Here is an 18,426-nt window from a genome sequence, read left to right on the forward strand (position 1 = left end):
GTCCTGTTAACTACACATTTATTTTGAAGGTTATGGATTAACCAACAATGAAATGGTTTTACAGACAGGATAAACTTTAGCATTGCCTTTGCTGAGGAATGCATGGACACTGCAGATGTTTAGGTTCATTAATAACAAAGAAAACCCATGATAACAATAATTAGCAACTGTGCATGTCTTGTGCATACAGAGACAAATACTTGACAGAATTTGAACTGTAATGACTTCTTGAGTGAGGTTATTGCTTACATGAGGCCCTGAGATGGTGCGATCAAGTGTGCTAAATTTTCTATTAACAATCATACTCTATTTCTATAATTTTTCATTAGTACCTCTAGGCAAAAATGGATAATATAAATGTATCAATTCTTCCTTACATTTCTATTTTTAACATAAAAATATCTGTACCCTTCACTGAAGTATTCATATTGCTTGTTATTTAAATCTACAACTCAAAGAGAAATGTGAAAACTAAGCGATTCAACTCCACTCAGAATTCAATTTCTCCTCTTCATGGAATCCCTGACATATCAGAGAATTAATACATTGGGAAGAATAGCAAGAGAAGCTGCAACTCCCTTCGGGCTAGTAAGTTCCCCAATAGCCAAATTAACTTTGAGGCAAAGCTTATTATGGCCACAAAATTAAGGCACATTAAATTCATGTTCAGCGCATGATATGACAGCAACTACTCTCCAGTACTGTAGCACTGTAATCTTTGAAAACAAAGATGGCACTGACTGTTCAAATGAGGAGTTCACTAGCTATTACTAGAAACAAAAAGGCCCCAGAGAGGATCATGTATAAACATTTCAGCTAGTGTTGGTTACTTACGCCAGCCCCTACAAGGCAACGAAATGAACAACAGCTTAAGCTAACAACATCTCACCAACCTCCTTAGAATTTTCAAATCGAAACACTAAAGACAAGACATTCAGTTAGTAACAAACTTATATATCATTAAAATGCTAGTTTCTAAAAAACCAAATCAGGTATTTCTAAATTAAAAATGAACCTGCTATATATACCTTGCTCCAGTCCTGTGACCAACAATAAGCATGTGCAGTTGACGTTTTCATTGGACATTGATCAGTAGTTTAGTGCCAAGTACAATGGGACTGCAGTGATAAATCTGCCAGGCACCTGCAACAGTCTCCCAATTTATGGTCCCAAAAAGAGCAAATAAAAATTACAGTGCAGATAACATTTTAAAACGGCTATAATCACCAGATATCTAAAAACAACAAACAAAAATAAAAAACAAACAGTGGGAATTTAAGGGATAGTACATATGCAAAACACAATGCAAATCTCCAACAAAATAGTAAAACAACAGGTAGTAGTTTCAGTCCACAGACACAATAACAGGGTTGATATGAATGTAAAAGCAGACCCCTTGGCAGATAGTTGCAGACTTGGGGCATAAGATATGATTCAGCTCTTGAAAATAAAGCATTTTCATATTAATGCTTCAGGCGTACTTGTTTTCCAATGATGTGAGAGCGAAAGACATGCTTGTGCACTGGTAGCGAATAGTACTTTATTCACAGCATTATTTTGGGTCCTGTTCCAAAGTCCAACCGTTTCACCATCCTGCAACACGAAACAGAGAAAGCTTGGAGAAGAATTCTTATGAACAAGTCAGATATGATACAATCTACATCATTTCGGTCAATTACAGAGATGTACGGAAATGAATACTGAGACTAACCCCTTATCATACAAGCCATTTGTGTTGGATGGGATTTCTTGGGCTTCCCGTGAAATGCTCGGTGTGCCCTGGCTTATCGCTGCACGGCTGGGTGTTTTCTCATGGATGTGTAACTCTCTGCATGATGCCAGCTTTGATTCAAGGTTCTGAAAAGGGAACAAAGGGACATAGAACATGATTATCCAAACTACAGACCAACCACAGTTGAAAGAGTGTGTATTTTTTTGGTAACATCCACAGTTCCAGCTGGACTCACCCCAACTTTCCTCAACAGTTCTCCAACTATGTTAAGGGCAGATATCCTTGCAGATGTGGTGAGAGGAGTTCCAGTCAGACCTTCAACTGGACATGACAGAAAAAAATAAGTTAATAAATCAAAAAACTCTTAAGTGTTAAAAATATAAAGCTGAAAGATGCGGGAAATGTTCTTTTATTTCTCTCTTTCCTACAAATTTGTTCTTTCTCCTCATTCTTTCCTTTAACAATCCTTCCCTTCACTTACTTGACTAAATTCTTGTACGCAAAATACAATGTTCTCCATTAAAGTATATGATTTAGTATCATTAAACGGTGATAAATCAAGTATAATGCACAGTGTGCAAAAGACACGATCAGGAAAATTTGAGTTGCTCCATTGGACACTGTCCTTGGGCCAGTAAGCAGCCCTTACAGAAATTAGTGGCCATGCAGTGTTTGTGCTCACTTCTGCTGTAGGAAGCGGAGGGGGTGTTGAATGCAGTCCCTGAGCCTGGAGGTCTGGAGGGTGTGGCGTGGAGAGATGGGAGGGCGGAGGTAACAACAGACGAGGGTCTTGAGGGTGTGGCCTCTGGCTTCTCAACATCTTTAGGAAGACTGATTGATGGCTTGCGCTCCTGTTTCTGCTGAACGGCCAGCTCCTGTCTTAAATCTGCCGAGGAGAAATCAGACCGCAAACTGAATCAGCACACAAACACTGTTAAAATATCGGAGACTGGCAAATCAGGTGATTATTCTACTGATCATTGACAAAAATGGAAGTTTGTCAGTTAGATACGAGTGAATGGTGTATATGCAAAGAGGTCTCCCTTGAGTTTACCTCTGGCTTCGTCTTTTAATCTCTGTACTGATTCTAGAAGATTCTCTTTTTCATCAAGCTCACTCTCAAGGAAGGCATTTCTCTCTATAACATGATTCATTCTCTGCTCAAAGTCCTCAAGTGACATTATAGTGGCCCTATAAGAACATGATAGACAGGTATTAGTAATAAATTGTTGAAGTCATAAATATCTAGAATGTATGACATATATTTTTGGCAAAAGCACTAAACGCACCTCTTAGCTCTTTCCAGGTCATCGTTAGCTTGCTCTAACTCCCGGATATATTTGTGCAGTTGGTCTTTGATGGCTGTGGTCTCTGCCAGGTCTCCTTCTAGAGTCGAGATCTGCCGAATTGCCTCGGAGTGTTGCGTCTCATACTTCTCCTGTTAGCAAACAAGACAAAGGACCACACAAATAGAGGTAAAACAGATATTTGATGAGATGAAGAAAAACGCATGTGATAAACTACACTTAAACTTACACTTTCATTATTCCTAGTATTGTACTTATGTAAAATACTAGAAATACAAAAATACAAATATCAAACTATAAAAATAATAAACCACCATTCAAAAGTTTGGCATATTAAGGTTTTTGAAAGATGTCACATGCTATCCAAAGCTGTATTTATGTAATCAAAAATACAATAAAACAGTAATATTGTGAAATATAATTACAATTTAAAAACTCTTTTATATTACATTTTATTTAAAAATTTAATTTTTTCCTGTAATGGAAAAGCTGGATTTTCATCAGCCATTACTCCAGTCTTCAGACTGATGACCCAACAGAAATTATTCTAATATGCTCTTATTATTAATGTTGAAATATTTGCTGCTTAATATTTTTGTGGAATCAGTGATGCTATTTTTCAGGATTCTTTGATGAATAAAAAGTTCACAAGAAAACCATTTATTTGAAATAGAAATATTTTGTAATATTATAAATGTCCTTGCTATTATAAATAGTTCATGCTAAATAAAAGTATTCATTTCTATAAAAAAAAAAAAAAAAAAAAAAAAAAAAAACCTTACTAAAACTACAGTGTGTATAAACATTTGAAGCCACTTTTTGTTGCATTCATCTGTGGCAATAAAGTAATATCTTTGAATTATTTTCTTTTGGGGTATTTATAATGTAATTTTGTTGTTATTAATCAGCTAGCATGTAATTAAAAATACTTGTACATTTTATATTTCAAACGTTACAATATTATGATTTTGCTAATTTTGGTACTTGAAACACTGTTGTTCATTATTTTGTAGTAGTGTTAACCAAACGGAGGAGACACCAGCAAACAGAGGAACAAGCTGAAACTTACTGTACAAAACAATGGTGCTGACGACAAAAAAAATTAAAATGAATAATGATAATGTTTTTGTCAACTAATAGATCTGACACTTGTTCTATGCAATGTGTTATTTTTATAGGAAGATTGCACTTCTGTTATAGTTCAATAATCTCTCAATTTCTCAAAAAAAAATACAATTTTGATTGCATCACATTTGTATCATTGAAAAGTGCTCTTTATGTTGTTTTCAAGCGTAAACAAACAAGCAACACATCTGTTTCATGTGACCCAGCAACACAGTGTTTCCTGCACTGTTCTTAATAATACCGTTCAGTTATCTTTTCAGGCTTCTTATTTGTCACCTATGGTACTGATTTAGTATCGATACCGAGGTATTATGCCGCTTTTCCACTGCATGGTATGACTCGGCACGGCTCAGCACGGTTTGCGTTTCCACTGCAGGTTAGTATCGCTTTAGGGTGGGCGGGATTATTCACATGTCATTTTAGTTGCGCCGCCTCTACTGCAACAACTCCTAAAAAAAACACTTTTTTTATTCCACATCGCCCCATCAAGCTCTAGCTGGATCCGCTCCTCTGCTATCAGCGAGAGGAACGTCTGTACTTCCTCAACAAACAACTAAACTTTTTGGTTGTTAAAAAAAAAGGTGTGCTCGTTCAAAACGGTTGCATTCAATCCTTCGCTGGCTGTGCTGATTTAAATCTAGCGGTTCTTTTGTGTTTGTGTCGCAAGTTCAGTGATGCAGCTAGTGACGATTCTCTCCTGCCAATACATGATCAGCAGAGTTTACACGTCATGTTTTGGTAACGGTACGGTTCACTTGGAACCTCAATCAAGGTGGTACTAAAAAAAGTACCAGGTGCTAGGTACTGTACCCAGTGGAAAACTCCCCAAAACTGAACAATACTGAGCCATACCATGCTGTACCATGCAGTGGAAAAGTGCCAGATTCTGGTATTGTACCACAGTCAAAACTGATGCTATTAGATTATGCATTTAAATGTACCCCGACTTAGGTCTCTTTTTAAATGAATCCCACAACATGGCTTAACAACCATGTTTTGCAACAAATGCCAAGTAAATACATGAGTGAGCATCCATGCCCTCCAGACACTGATGCAGAAATAAGCATCAGCTGATTTCCTCATCCTGAATTGGATCTCTGTTGTTTGTCTGTGAATGTGTGATTGTGTTCTCAGTAAGCATGAAAAAACCAGACAGAGACATTCTGGATGTACACTTCCAGCCAAAGAACATTCAAATGGCTTTTATCTGTGGTTATATGCTTACAAATGAACGTCAGTTATAGATTAAATTCTTATTCAAATATTAGATAAAACCCCATTAATGTGTTTTATGAGACATCGGTGTCACAGCTATTCACAGTACGGTTATTCAGTTTACAGCCTATTATTATTATGTTGTCCACATATGGTTTGAGCTAATAGATCAAATTGATTGATGTATTAGAAAAATAAGCACAACATACTATTTTTTCATGTAATATTTTGCTGAGCCATCTTTTGCAGCACTTACACTGTGACTGTGCCCCTGACTGTAATGTATTTGCAATCAACTATACTCATCTGCATTTTTGTTTACAAAAGTATGACCTTAATGGGTCACATAACTGACCCTTCGCAAAAATCCCGTCCCCCTTAGTTACTGTTGCTATGTCTGACAAGTCATGGCACTCTCATGCCACGCATCCTGTTCTCCTGCAAAAAAAAAAAAAAAAAAAAAAAAACGCTGCAGAGCAAAGAGGAAACTTGACAACACGCCAACAGACAAGACAAAGCAGGTTTCTTCAGGTATGAAACAGTTTTAGCTTTCAAATTGTCATTTAAGAACTTCTAACAATAAACACAGTCTTGTGGCTCTTCAGTGTGTCATTACAAATCGCTGTAGCGCCTCAGTTCAAGCGGCATGTGAAACGATCATCTCTTCTTCTTTACTAGTTATAGCATGAAATAAACATGAATGAACATCAGAAGGTATTTTCTTTCAACCGCAGAAAGACGTCAATACACACCATTTATCAAGTTCAAGTCCACCAATGTTAATCTACCCTTCTGTCTGGTTTGTTTGTCGGACAAAAATGGCAGATTCGGTGTTATGATTGGTCAGATCGCCTGTCAATCAAACTCCCAGCGAAGGGTCAACTAGCACCTTAGATCAGCATTAGGTCAATGTAACATGGGCTCTCCAAGTATCAGAGAAATCTAGTACACTGGCGAGTCACCCACGCGACTGCTCAGCCAAATACATCAAAACCTAACAGCGACCACCATAAATCAGTTTATTAACCATGTGTCTATGATGCACCACAGTACCTTGTAATTTTCTAGTTCCATGCGGAGTCTGTTGCTGGTCGTAAGAAGCTCACGATAACGAGCATCACACTGCTTCAGCTCTGTCTCCAGCTCTGCCTCATAGTCTCGACTCATCTGCTGAAACTCCTGCAGCTCCTCCTGCGCCTCCTCAGCCCTGAACAAGCATTGATTCAATACCATGACTGAACGTGGGCTGTAAAGTTAGATCCTATACTTCGATATATCCCAAGTGCTCAGGAACAAACACGGGCCCTTCAAAACTGCCTTATTTTTACTTAGATTCCTTTATGTCCGATGTAGATCAAACGTCAGAATGAATGAAAAACAACACTGAAGTACCTCTGCTGGTATTTGGCAGCCTGCTCCTTCCAGAAGTCCCTCTCTTGTTCAACAGATGCGAATGTTGCAGGCTCAGGGTCACTCATTGCTGTTCAGTCAGGTTTACTGACAAAATAAAGCCCATCGATATATTACAAAATGTAGTGATAAAAATTAACTGATTGCCAAAATATATAAATTATATAACATTGTATAAAAACACATATTGTTTAGAGTAACACATTTATCAAATCGATTGTGGATGTGTTCAGCCAAAAGCATTCATAATGATAATTATGAAGATAATACCCGAGCAAAATCTGTGAAACTTACTAGACTATTCTGTAACTGATATTGTTTCTTCTTGAAGGGATGCTCAACTTTTTTTGTCATAGTAAAGGGGTTAAAAACAGAAGAGGAAGGGCGTGTGTTGTGATGATTTTGAAAACCTAAATGTATTTTCCCTCAGGCGCAGAACTCACTATTAGGCTACAATTTTAACAGTAACAATATGTCGGTATTTAAGAACTGTGTGACTTAAAAGACCATCTATAGACTTCTTAAGGGTTTATAAGCTAAGCTAAACTAACACCAAAATTAATTCTCTAAACTGCAATAAAGCGGTATGTAGTTACGCTTCGGATAAAATAAGCAAAAAGTCCCAATGAAGTAAACATTTTACAACACATCAACTTTCTATCACCATCATATGAAAAGACTTCAGTCTCAAGTTTGCTAACTTAACGTTAGCTAGCTAACAACAAACCGGCCACTTAAAGTTGTTAACAGTCGGCGGATTTAGGCTTCGACAGAAATCACTTTAATAACCAATGAACAAGAAGTTGAGATGTAACTTCGACTGCTTTATATTTAAATAACGATATGATTAACGGCTTGTTGCGTCGCGTTTTAGAGAACTAACACATCTCAGAACTGAACTGAAGTGATAAAACTACCCCCACTATTCTCAAGAGCCATCGCGCTAGCTAGCAACTTACCTCCGGCTAACGCTCAAAGTCGCTTTCTTACAAATATTTTTTTAGTTCCCGTGAGAGATATGTTGAGCTAAATAGTATGATTACGATTCTGAGGATAAAATAACAACACTTTACAAACTATTTTTTTTTGGCACGTTACACTCCTGACAATGGGACTCTTCCGACTGTTGTGTAAAAACTCTCAGCTCGTGGTTTGTTTCATGCCTGTCTCTGATTGGTCGATTTGTAATAATGCCATAATTTTGCAAGCCATCGGTTGGTTGTTCGAATACGTTTGTTTAAAGAGATCCTCCTTCCATCCATCCTAACCCGGACACTAGAAGGCGCTGAAAATACTGCTCGACACCTCTAAAATATTAATTATTCACTGTAGCGATTTAAAGTTTCGTTGCATAGTTTTTTTTTTTTTCGAACGGTTCGATTCAGTAGTGATTCTTTTACGTCATGGCGTAAAATACGTCATGACGTGGTGCCTTAAATTCCTTCCATAACGTGGCAGGGTTTAGTTTTCTCTAGTAATTACCCCTTGCCACGTTATACAAGGAATAACTCTAATACATTACTAAATTCAGCATTTTTCCAGTTGCGTTTTTTAAATAATAATGTTTACTGTAATTCCACGTTTCACAGTTAGAAGCAGGCATGATTCAGCTCTCATAACAGTCATTCAGAAAAGAATTGCATTACATTGAACAATACTTATTTATACAATACTAGCAATAATGACAATACTCATTTACCTCCCAGCTAAAAATGTGTGTGTGTGTGTGTGTGTGTGTGTGTGTGGAGGACCAAACCTGCAGAAGGAATGAATGAATATAAAAATTATAAAAAATAAGTTAAAAATAAATACTAAAATAATAAATAAAATAAAAAGTATTAATAAAGTATAAATATTAAATTTTTCAAAGAATAGTTTTGGCTTTATCAAGTAATGTATTCGTTTATTTTCCCGTCATTACACTACATTGATTGATTGTAGGCTAAGTCCTACGTGTGAGTTATAAATATAACGTTATACTTTGAAACTATTTTTTCTCATGTGTGTTGACAAATCTGTCATACAATCATGAGCAGTTTTAGTAACTTAATTTTTAATACGCTTTATTTATAAATTTGCTGCTGTTCGGAATAACTTTGAGAATACCCCAAATTCTCGGTTGCTCTTGTAGCTACTGCGGTTCTCGGTTCAGTGAGTCGATTGCAGACCGATTCAGTCTAATTCGCAAACGAATCGTTTTGTGCATGACATGTAACTTGATAAAATGAAGAGACCCAAAAACCGATTCGTTCATGAATCAGGCGTACTTATTACTACCGTTTCCTACCATTAAGCGAGAACATACAGAACATTAACATCTTTTCTGGGGAAATATATAAGGCAGCTAGACTTAGGTGCAAAGTATCACAATGAACACACTCATCAGTATGGTATAAAAAAATATTATATTAGTAATAATTCATACCCAATGACCGAATTCCTTAAATCATAATCGATGAATAATGATTTAATGGTAGACAAGCACAGTGCTTCATGTTTTCAATCTAAATGTTTTATTGTTTTTCCTCACAGAGCTGACCTACATATTTGTGCTTTTTCAGTATTCTGCATATCTTTGCTATTCAGTTTGGGCTGAATTAATTCTGACCTCTGATGACATCAGCAGTGAGCATTTAAAGCCATTTTAATCCAGTTGTAGGGATTTGCATGGAACAAAACAACAAAAAAAAAACACTTACAACGGGAGACACATCTATGGACTGTACACACACACACAAATAAAAAACATTTCTCATTTCAGGAGGATAAAAGAAACATTATATAAATAAAACAAACATTCAGCTCAGAGTTCCTATGAAATGGTAACACAGGACTGTGTATGAACTCCTTGCTCAGGTAGCAGAGGTCTGCCATGGTTCATTTGGGTCATTGCTGTGTGGACCATCTTCTGCTTGATGACAGGCACCCAGACAAGTCCAGTGACCAGGAACATCAGCCCCACAGACAAGAATATAGGTCCTACTAAATAGGGCACATTGCCCACCTGGGTGAAGTACAACAAGGACAGTGCAGTGCCGGTGCCAAAGAGAAGACCCCCAATGAAGATGGCCAGGGCTGGCTTTTTAAAGTGGCTCCAGCCACATTTCACTCCTTTGTGGGACGTCTTTCCAGGACATGAAGCAGCTTCATCAGTCTCCGTCCGCACAGCAGATACGTTGGAATGCATCTTGACCTACAGAAATGTAAGACCACCAACATAAACTTATCCTTAAGAGGATTCAAAACATAGACACAGGTAACTAAAAATATTGCTTTTATAGAAAAATCATCCATAATCACTTTATAAAAAACTTTATAAATCAAAAAATGAAGTACACTCACTTAGAAAGCCCAGAGCCCATCAGTGGTTATACAGAAGCTCTTCTTGTTCCACTTCTGCCTGCCTGTTACTGTATTTATCCACAAAATACAGTGGAGAGAAAGCCACTCCCTGTGGGTGTGTCAGTATGAACATCTGGAGCTGGACCACACTGCCCTATTTGAGTAATTGCACCCACAAATACAAAAATCACATTGCAACCGGTTTAAGCAAAGGGCTAAAGATAGTTCATAACGAACCCATCTTTTACAGGACAAGGGATTTATACCATCTACAAACACTGAAAATATCACTGCAGTTTGCACACACAATGTATTCAGTGATATGGGAATCAGTAATGCATAATACGTAGGATTTCTGTCTTTGACTAAACATGAAAAATAGAAATAGAGTCCAAGTTAAAGAAGAAATATAGCAACACCACAGATCAAAGCATTTTTGAAAAAGGGGTTACCAAGAAATCTGTATTACAGTATAATTATCAGGACAGAGATATAGGTTTAAACAAATTTCTATCACATTCTCTTTTTTTAAGAAGTAACTCCATCATATAGAACAAAAGAATTCAACAATTAATTTTTTTCCCCAGTTTTATATTTTATTGTCATAGGAGATGCTTTAATAATGTGAACACGCTCATGCACTTTGCAAGAACGTTATGTGAACAGAAACCAAAATGGGAATAAGCAGTGGGAGACATGTACAACCAAGATATTGACATTTTGGTTTCGATTGGTTAATCATTCAAACTTTACTGCTCATAAATCACTTTATGTTAACAAGCAAATCTTGGTCCACATACGTTTACTGTATTTGCTGCCATTATATTTCTCTGATGGAAGCAAAAAGAAAAATGATTAAAAAAAAATACAAAAAAGTTTGGAAGAGAGCTAGATCTCTTGCCATTTAATGTGTGCAGATTGATGAAGAACAGGTCATGGGGGAGAACCTAAAACAATGGCATCGCTGAGCTCTCAATATGAGAAAGCTGACACATGTGGACTTGATTTCATTTTCATTTGCTTAAAAACAGATTTCTTTAAGAGAAGTTTTTTAAGCTGGTCTTCGGGAGGTGGAGAGGAGAAAGGACAGGAGGGCTATGAAGTGTGCTGCGGCTGAAGCAGCATCTACCTCCGCCTCGGTCAGTCGTTTCACAACCACCAATCATTCTTTTCAGTCCTTCTCGGCAACAAGTTTCAACACTTTTCCAATGGCAATGGTTTTCCCTAAAAGACAAGACATATTCACAAAACACATAAAATGAAAAATCCAAATTAAAGACAAGTTAGAGAGCTGCTTTTGCTAATAATGTCCCCTCACCTTCATCTCGTAAGGTGAAGCGTCCCATTTGAGGGAAATCTTTGAAAGTCTCAAGGCAGATGGTCCCAGCTGTTCTCAGGCGAGCAATGCACACCTGGTCCTGTTTGACGAAGCGGGGTCGTGTTTTGCTCTTGTCCCCCGTCTTTTTGTCTACCAGACAGATTAAGGCCTGTAAAGGGGCCAGAGGCACATTTAAACCACTTTGATACAGGACTAACTGTAAATGAGGGCATTCACCCGAGCTAAAGTCTACAGGTTTATGATCACAGATTTACACCACAAGAGAATTTCTGCACAAATACTAAATGTAAAAAAAAAGAGGGCTTGCAGCCATTACCGTAATTTGCACTTCTTCAATGCAGGTGTGGATATGAAGAACTGCATTGTAACCTGGGCAGATGATTGACTTGTGTTCAATGATGACTATCTGAGATGGCAGAGACAAAAACACAATTAATATGTAGTACTGCAAAACAAAAACAAGAAAACTGAGTAATCATATTGATAGAGCTGAAGTTGTACTGAAGCTGGATCATTCTTTTAATTACAGTGGAGTTCACTGACCTGGGCGTCAAAGGTGCGCCCAGTGTGGCAAAGGTTCTCAGCATTGCAGAGGATGAAGCCTGGCAAGATCTCCTCCTCTTCAATGCCTTTGAGTCGCAACTTCAAGTTCTCTCCCGGACTAGCATCATCGGTTTCAACATCGTCAGAAAGCAAACTCAGCACCTCCACAGTGTGCTACACACAGAAGAGACAGGCACAGATTTGCCAGTCAATTCCTGCCACAAAACCTGACGTTTTAAAGGGTTACGTTACAATAATCTTACCCTGTTGGGCATCATCACCAGTTGCTGAGCTTTGCTGATTGATCCCGACTCTAATTTTCCCAATATCACAGTGCCCATATCCTGCAAAAACACCAGAAGCATTTTTTAAAGTGCCCCATTATGGATTTTTGAAAATTGACTTTCATGCAGTGTGTACCACAGCTCTAAGTGAATGAAAACATCCTGCAAAGTTTTAAATCTGAAAGTGCACCATGTATAAAGTTACTGTATTTCAAAAGAAAGAGTCGACTCTGAGTCATGAAAACGAGTCATTTTTAAAACGAATCTTTAGGTGTTTCAAGGTGACGTCAAAATGAAATATTAGCATATTTATGCTCGCCCACTTGTTGTGCACACAAACCCAGAAAAACCTCCCCTCCCTCAAACACTGTAGCGGATTCCTGTGGAGAAGACCTGCTTGGGTACTGTTAGGGTGTGTCAAAAACACTCCCAACTAATTTTCTTCTTCAACTTCAAAATCAACCTACATCGCTGCAGAAGCACGGACCCAGTGTTTACAAAGTGAACATGCAAGGAGGGTCAAACACCCTTACCCAAAAAAAAAAAAAAAAGTAAAACAACGATGTAGGAAAATGTAGGATGATTTTGAAAATTGGAGAAGTGTTTCACCTGTCTTGAACCGTTGTACACAGAGTATGCATGCGCCTCGCAGAGCTAGACAAAATGAGCACTTGTGTTTAAAAAGTGTATAGTGCAGTAGACCAATCACAACTGACTGGGTCATCAGACCAATCACCGCAATTTAGCGTCATGCAATGGAGGGGTTTGGAAAAATTAGCCGTTGAGCAATGAAAGTGTTTTTTTGACCTTGTATGCATGTCAACCCTTTTGTTGTGGACTCCCAAAACCAAAATATGAACCTTTCATTACCCATAATAGGGGTACTTTAAACAAAACCATATAAAGATTTTCTAAATAAAACATCTAAATAAAGGAAAGTCATGCATGACATATGATGAACTTCAAAGTATTCATACAGTTCAAGAAAACAAGGGGGAAATATATAATATATATATATATATATATATATATATATATATAAAATTTCATTTTTTTTCCTCCTCCTCTCCACTCTACATACCTTGTATTTGTCTACTATGGGTAACCTGACTGGTCCATCACTTGATCTGTTGAAGTTTGGCAAACTGTCCAGATGTGGAATGAATGGTAACCCTCTGTCCAAAATACACAATAGTGACACACATTATTCATGTACTTTTATGATATTTAAAGCAGTGGAACTCAACCAGGGGCCCCCGGAAAATCAGGACATCTTAGCCATGTTCTAGGGGGTCCCCAGTAAGTACCATAAAGCCTATGGTAATAGTACTAAATTTAAATATTACAAAGGAGAAAGTACAATAATAAACTGACATCATATTTTTGAGCTTATTAATTCTTATTACAGAAGCACAAGAGGTATATTCCAGCTAAGAAGGGATGGCTTGGAGTCAAAAAGGTTGAAAGCCAGTGATTTTTTTTTCTACTTGTCAAAAAGTATTCAAACAAAAACTGAATAACTGCAAATCAGCACACTTACATATACCAAGGGCAGTACTCCGCTGGCTCCTTTAGATTGGCCCCAGTAAGTCCCGAACATGGCATGAAATGAACATCTTTCCTGGGGTTGAACCCAACTTTCTTCAAAAATGGAACAAGTTTCTCCTTACATTCTTCGTACCTATGTGCAAACAGTATAAACATATTGACACTCAATACCATTTTTTTCATAAAACCAAATAAAATACAGTAACAACAGTCTCTGTATATAAATGTCCATCTTCTGACCTCTCCAGACTCCAGTTCACTGTTGGATCATCCATTTTGTTTACAAGTACAATCAAATGCTTGACTCCAGCAGTTTTGGCCAACATGGCATGCTCCCGCGTCTGGCCTCCTTTCTCAAAGCCCGTTTCAAACTCTCCTTTCCTTGCAGAGATTACCTTCAGATAGAAATAATGAAAAATGAATTCAGAGTCTGAAGTGAATGAACAGGCAGTAGTTTCTGGTCTGTGAGTGTAAGTCAAGCCTTTTGAGACAGACAAATAGCGCCCTCTGCTGTGTCATTAACACATTCAACCTGCTCACAGCTCAGCAGTGGAGAGGGTTTTTTCCCATGGAGATCATGCTACTCATGCAGGTAGCACGAGTGGATATTTCTCACGGCTCTTTTTGAGTGCCTACTCAATGCTATGACTCACCAGCACTGCCAAATCAGCCTGTGAAGCTCCCCCAATCATGTTGGGCACGAAGCTTTTGTGGCCTGGTGCATCCAGAATGGTAAAGTGCTTTTTCTCGGTCTCAAAGTATGCACGTCCGACTTCCACAGTCTTCCCTTTGTCTCTTTCCTCCTGGTTTGTGTCAAGGGCCCAAGAGAGGTACCTGAGAAAAAACATGAACTATAAAAAACTGCTCCACCTTAAAAGTACTGAAGTGTTATGAGCTTCAGCTGAATTTGGAGGGAATCTGTTTGACTGCCCACAGATGTTTTGGTAAATAAACTTATTAACTAAGCTAATTACCAAGTTTCCCTGTTCTTCTCCTTGGCTTCTCTCTCATACTTCTCCAGAGTTCGTTTATCCACCATTCCTGTTAAATACCTGTGGAGGAGGGGCAGGATATAAGCTATCAGAAACATGGGACGGAAAAACCAACAATATCTGCTAAAAACACTGCGGCAAAATCAACAACTCACATGATTTGTCCTCCAATAGTTGACTTGCCAGCATCTGGAGGAAAATGAGATAAGAGAGAGACAGGGTGAGGCCAGGACAGATAAAATTCTGTTCTCTAAACACATTTTAAAAGTGTTCCCCATGATGCTCTTGAGATATGTATGAACTGAGATGCCTTGAGGGTAACTGATTAATAATAAAGTGGTTATATAACAAATCCAAGCAAATTAGAGCCAAGTGCAAAAAATTGAGATGAATGAAACTGTGACGTTACTGGAACTGCTTATTTTGAGAAACTTAAACGGAAGCTAAAGATAAAAAGTTAAAACACCAAAACTGTAAAGAAATGGCATGAAGATCTTGCCAAGATACATATTATAATTCAGTATAACGCCAGCTATATATTAAGGAATCCAAAATGAATGAATAATAGAAAGTCTAAACTAAAATATATTTTAGTTATTTATTTATTGTCCTTTTAAATATAATATTTTTTATTTATTTTTTTTTTGTAATCTTTTCATAAGAATTAACCCAAAAGTAAACAGTCCTCGAGGAGATAAACTGGACACTGGCATCAAATATATCATGTAAATGCAGTATGCAAACACTAACCGACATGGCCAATAAAGACCACGTTAACATGTTCCTTCTTGGGGGCATTTGGCTGTGTGGGGACTACTTTAGGTGTTGGCACTACTTCTTCTTCCTCCTCCATTCCTTCCTCTTGAGGGGAGTCTTCTTCAGCCTGACCCCCGTCTCCTCCTGGCTCTGCCTCAGCCTGGCTAGGCTCACTCCCTTTCTGCTCCCAGGTGTCACCTGCTGCCATCTCTGCATCGCCGTTCTCCACGGGTGGAGCTGATGTCAAAGGAAACATTATCATTTAACACTGTTTATCCAATCACTGTTGGTCTTGTGCAATAACAGTCGTTTCCTTTCTGACTAATACTGCTGTGTATGCTGTCAACATAACTGTGCCTAAAAGCTATTTTGAACCACAACAAAACGTACAATCAAGATGACATGAAAACACGATAAGAAAATAAACAAAAACGGCTTTTCTTTTGTAATAATGTATCCTTGTGTCTATTAATAAGGTGAAGGTCTGTTGCATGAAATTCCAATCTAATGCATTAAAAATGGCAAACAGGCTGAATGAGAATGCAAATTTACTCTCTGACAGTAGGTGGCGCTGGAGTAGAAACTAAGAAGTTCACAAAACACTATGCAACTTTCCATTTCTCACACCAGCTTCTCACTGAGAAGAATGTGAAACAATATTTGTTTCAAAAAGCCGTTTAGATTTTTTCCTTCACTATGGTGTTTATCAAACTTCACCTAAATACACCATAATTTGGCTAAATACTTGGCTTATGAGTGCCACCTAGTCATGGCTGTATGTAACAGAGGCAGCTCTGAGCTTATGACCACGAGCACGGTTTGTATAAGTTCTTCTGTTCGAGTTCTGCTTAAGCAGAAGCATTAACATGTTCATTCAAAATAAAATGTTTATCACACTGAACCATTCACACAAAACATCCATCTCGGTGTGAACAGGACTTGTGTTAGATCGTTGGACACTGGAATGCGAGCAAGCACAAGTTACTAGCCACAGACTCATCTGTATGTTTATTATCATTATTACAGGGATGTGAAGCAAACTGTGGTTGTGTGTCTCAGCATTTACTTACCCTCGGCCTCCGACACTTCCACATTGGCATCTGCGTCGGGACCTGCAGGAATATAAAATGCTTCTTTTTACGGCTGTAATTAAACGGGACGGTCTAGTTACTAAGATTCAACACTTCTACAGACAAAAATCTGCAGTGTGTAATGGTAGCATGTGAATGGCGTATCTTCCTCTTGTGGTGAGACAAAAACAGTTAAAAGGTCCTCCAACAAACTCACATGATTTTGTCTAAATGGGCATTTTATTTTGTAACATTCACTCATTGTATCACTCATCTAAATAAATGCATAGTCTGAGTACCATACATTGCGGTGTTAAAAACTAACTAACTTTTTTTTTTTTTAACTCAAATAAGCTTGAAAAAGTTTAATAAGCAGGTCAGATCACATCACATGCGTTTAGCTCCATTACACGCTACACTGATCTTTCCCAGAAGACCTCCAGTGTGTACCTTTTAAACACAATGTATTCAGATACAACAGCTGACACAAAGGCCAGAGATAAGAGTTTAGAAACTTCGCTTTAGTGAAAACACTTGACATCAGCCAAACTGTGCTGGTAAATACTTCTGTATTTGTACAGATGATGGCCAACGTGTCCAGTTTTCTAGCGTCGTGATTTAACAGGCCAACAGCTGTCTTTCAATGTTACACTATAACAGCACAACACACAATAGTACATCATGTTTGCATTGAGACAGCATGAGGGCCACACTCCACCCTTAAACAATCAGCCAAAGGAGGTCCCTCAAACAAAGAAGTCAAGCAACGGGAAAAAATAGTTTATGAAGCTCCAGGCCACTGATCATCAGTATTGATGATACTGTAAATGCAAACAAATACAAGCACACTTTGTGCAAGTTCACGTGTGTTTATAAAAATGCGATACCATGTCTAAATGTCCAATTAAAAAAAACAAAAAAAAAACGAATACACTTTTAATCCTTTATTAGCATCCAGTTTTATACTGTTATTCGTATAAAATTGCTTTAAAAACACATACACAAAAAGTATCCACCAAGCTGAATCACTTTTCAGCACGAGGAGCTGTAACGGGGTTATTGAACACTTCTAATTCGCGTCAAGAAAGTTTTTTTAGCTTGTTAAATCGCAAATTACACGTTGGCCCCGTTTCCGCTTCGAGTCGTTGAAGGCAACTCTGATGTAGCATCCGTGCTAAGCTCACGCGAACAAGCGTGTGTGCGGCTAACAGCTAACGCGGCTAACAGTCGTTAAATAACCGGGAACTCACCCGCTGGCTCCGCCGTTTCCGTGGAGCCCTTCGGTCGGAAGGTCGGGATGAATTCCGCGGCGTGCACGTTGGGGACAAACGGCTTGGCGTCCACGTTTAGGCTGGTAGAAAAATCCTTGTTAAGTTGCTCGTCGACCTGGGCCTCGCCATCGTCCTCCTGATCCCAGGAATCAGGGGCAGTGTCTATCGCGTCCATCGCCGCACTGCTGCTCCACACACGCGCTTTCAAGCCACGGACTTGATCACTTTCGTGTCCGGCCTTAGCCGCTGTTAAGAAAACTTTCTGTTGGCGGACTGTGGCCTTCCCCCCGTTTGGTTGAAATCAAACAGCCGGTGTCTCTCAGCGAGGGGCGAGAGAAAAGGGAGGTTTGACTAAGCACTCGGAATGAGTCCTCGTGTGTGCTGACGACTCCCCTGACCTCGCTGAGCAACAGCGAATGGGATTCTGGGAAATGTAGTGCTTGTGCTTCTGAAAGAACGCGAAGGCACCTGAGTGGTGTCGATAATAAACTA

General features: G+C 38.5%; 2 protein-coding genes across 3 annotated transcripts; both read right to left on the reverse strand.

The window, feature by feature from the left end:
- Nucleotide 1: 1 nt before the first annotated feature.
- Nucleotides 2-8,096, reverse strand: LOC109049717 (nuclear distribution protein nudE homolog 1-B-like). 2 transcript variants are annotated; one of them, XM_042719874.1, is made up of 10 exons: nt 7,749-8,096; nt 7,084-7,130; nt 6,772-6,876; nt 6,433-6,586; nt 3,022-3,170; nt 2,787-2,923; nt 2,415-2,618; nt 1,968-2,053; nt 1,712-1,857; nt 2-1,593 (listed from the first exon to the last, which is right to left on the reverse strand). In XM_042719874.1, exons 3-10 carry the CDS (start codon nt 6,855-6,857, stop codon nt 1,545-1,547), a joined length of 1,011 nt encoding a protein of 336 aa, XP_042575808.1. In that variant the 5' UTR covers nt 6,858-6,876; nt 7,084-7,130; nt 7,749-8,096; the 3' UTR covers nt 2-1,544. The 2 variants fall into 2 exon arrangements, with proteins under 2 accessions (XP_042575808.1, XP_018922928.2); XM_019067383.2 differs by lacking the exon at nt 7,084-7,130 and having other exon boundaries at nt 7,749-8,093.
- A 2,609-nt stretch (nt 8,097-10,705) lies between these two features.
- Nucleotides 10,706-18,351, reverse strand: LOC109045304 (eukaryotic peptide chain release factor GTP-binding subunit ERF3A-like). The gene is made up of 14 exons (XM_042719876.1): nt 17,914-18,351; nt 16,664-16,705; nt 15,588-15,830; nt 14,993-15,026; nt 14,820-14,897; nt 14,499-14,679; nt 14,086-14,240; nt 13,838-13,978; nt 13,379-13,472; nt 12,277-12,357; nt 12,014-12,187; nt 11,787-11,876; nt 11,450-11,618; nt 10,706-11,355 (listed from the first exon to the last, which is right to left on the reverse strand). The coding sequence occupies exons 1-14, from the start codon at nt 18,107-18,109 to the stop codon at nt 11,303-11,305; spliced, it is 1,731 nt and encodes a 576-aa protein (XP_042575810.1). The 5' UTR covers nt 18,110-18,351; the 3' UTR covers nt 10,706-11,302.
- Nucleotides 18,352-18,426: the final 75 nt, after the last annotated feature.

This window comes from Cyprinus carpio, chromosome B3 (genome assembly GCF_018340385.1).
Source record: "Cyprinus carpio isolate SPL01 chromosome B3, ASM1834038v1, whole genome shotgun sequence".
Lineage (NCBI taxonomy): Eukaryota > Metazoa > Chordata > Actinopteri > Cypriniformes > Cyprinidae > Cyprinus > Cyprinus carpio.

Bases quoted from the DNA above. Each gene is read 5' to 3' on its own strand.
- LOC109049717 (XM_042719874.1), bottom strand. From the start codon at position 6,857: ATGAGTGACCCTGAGCCTGCAACATTCGCATCTGTTGAACAAGAGAGG. The intron at 6,587-6,771 runs GTACTTCAGTGT...ATGCTTGTTCAG, and splicing joins GCTGCCAAATACCAGCAGAG to GGCTGAGGAGGCGCAGGAGG. The intron at 1,594-1,711 runs GTTAGTCTCAGT...TTCGTGTTGCAG, and splicing joins AATGGCTTGTATGATAAGGG to GATGGTGAAACGGTTGGACT.
- LOC109045304 (XM_042719876.1), bottom strand. From the start codon at position 18,109: ATGGACGCGATAGACACTGCCCCTGATTCCTGGGATCAGGAGGACGAT. The intron at 13,979-14,085 runs GTCAGAAGATGG...GTTTGCACATAG, and splicing joins GTGAACTGGAGTCTGGAGAG to GTACGAAGAATGTAAGGAGA. The intron at 11,356-11,449 runs GTGAGGGGACAT...CTTGTCTTTTAG, and splicing joins CTTCACCTTACGAGATGAAG to GGAAAACCATTGCCATTGGA.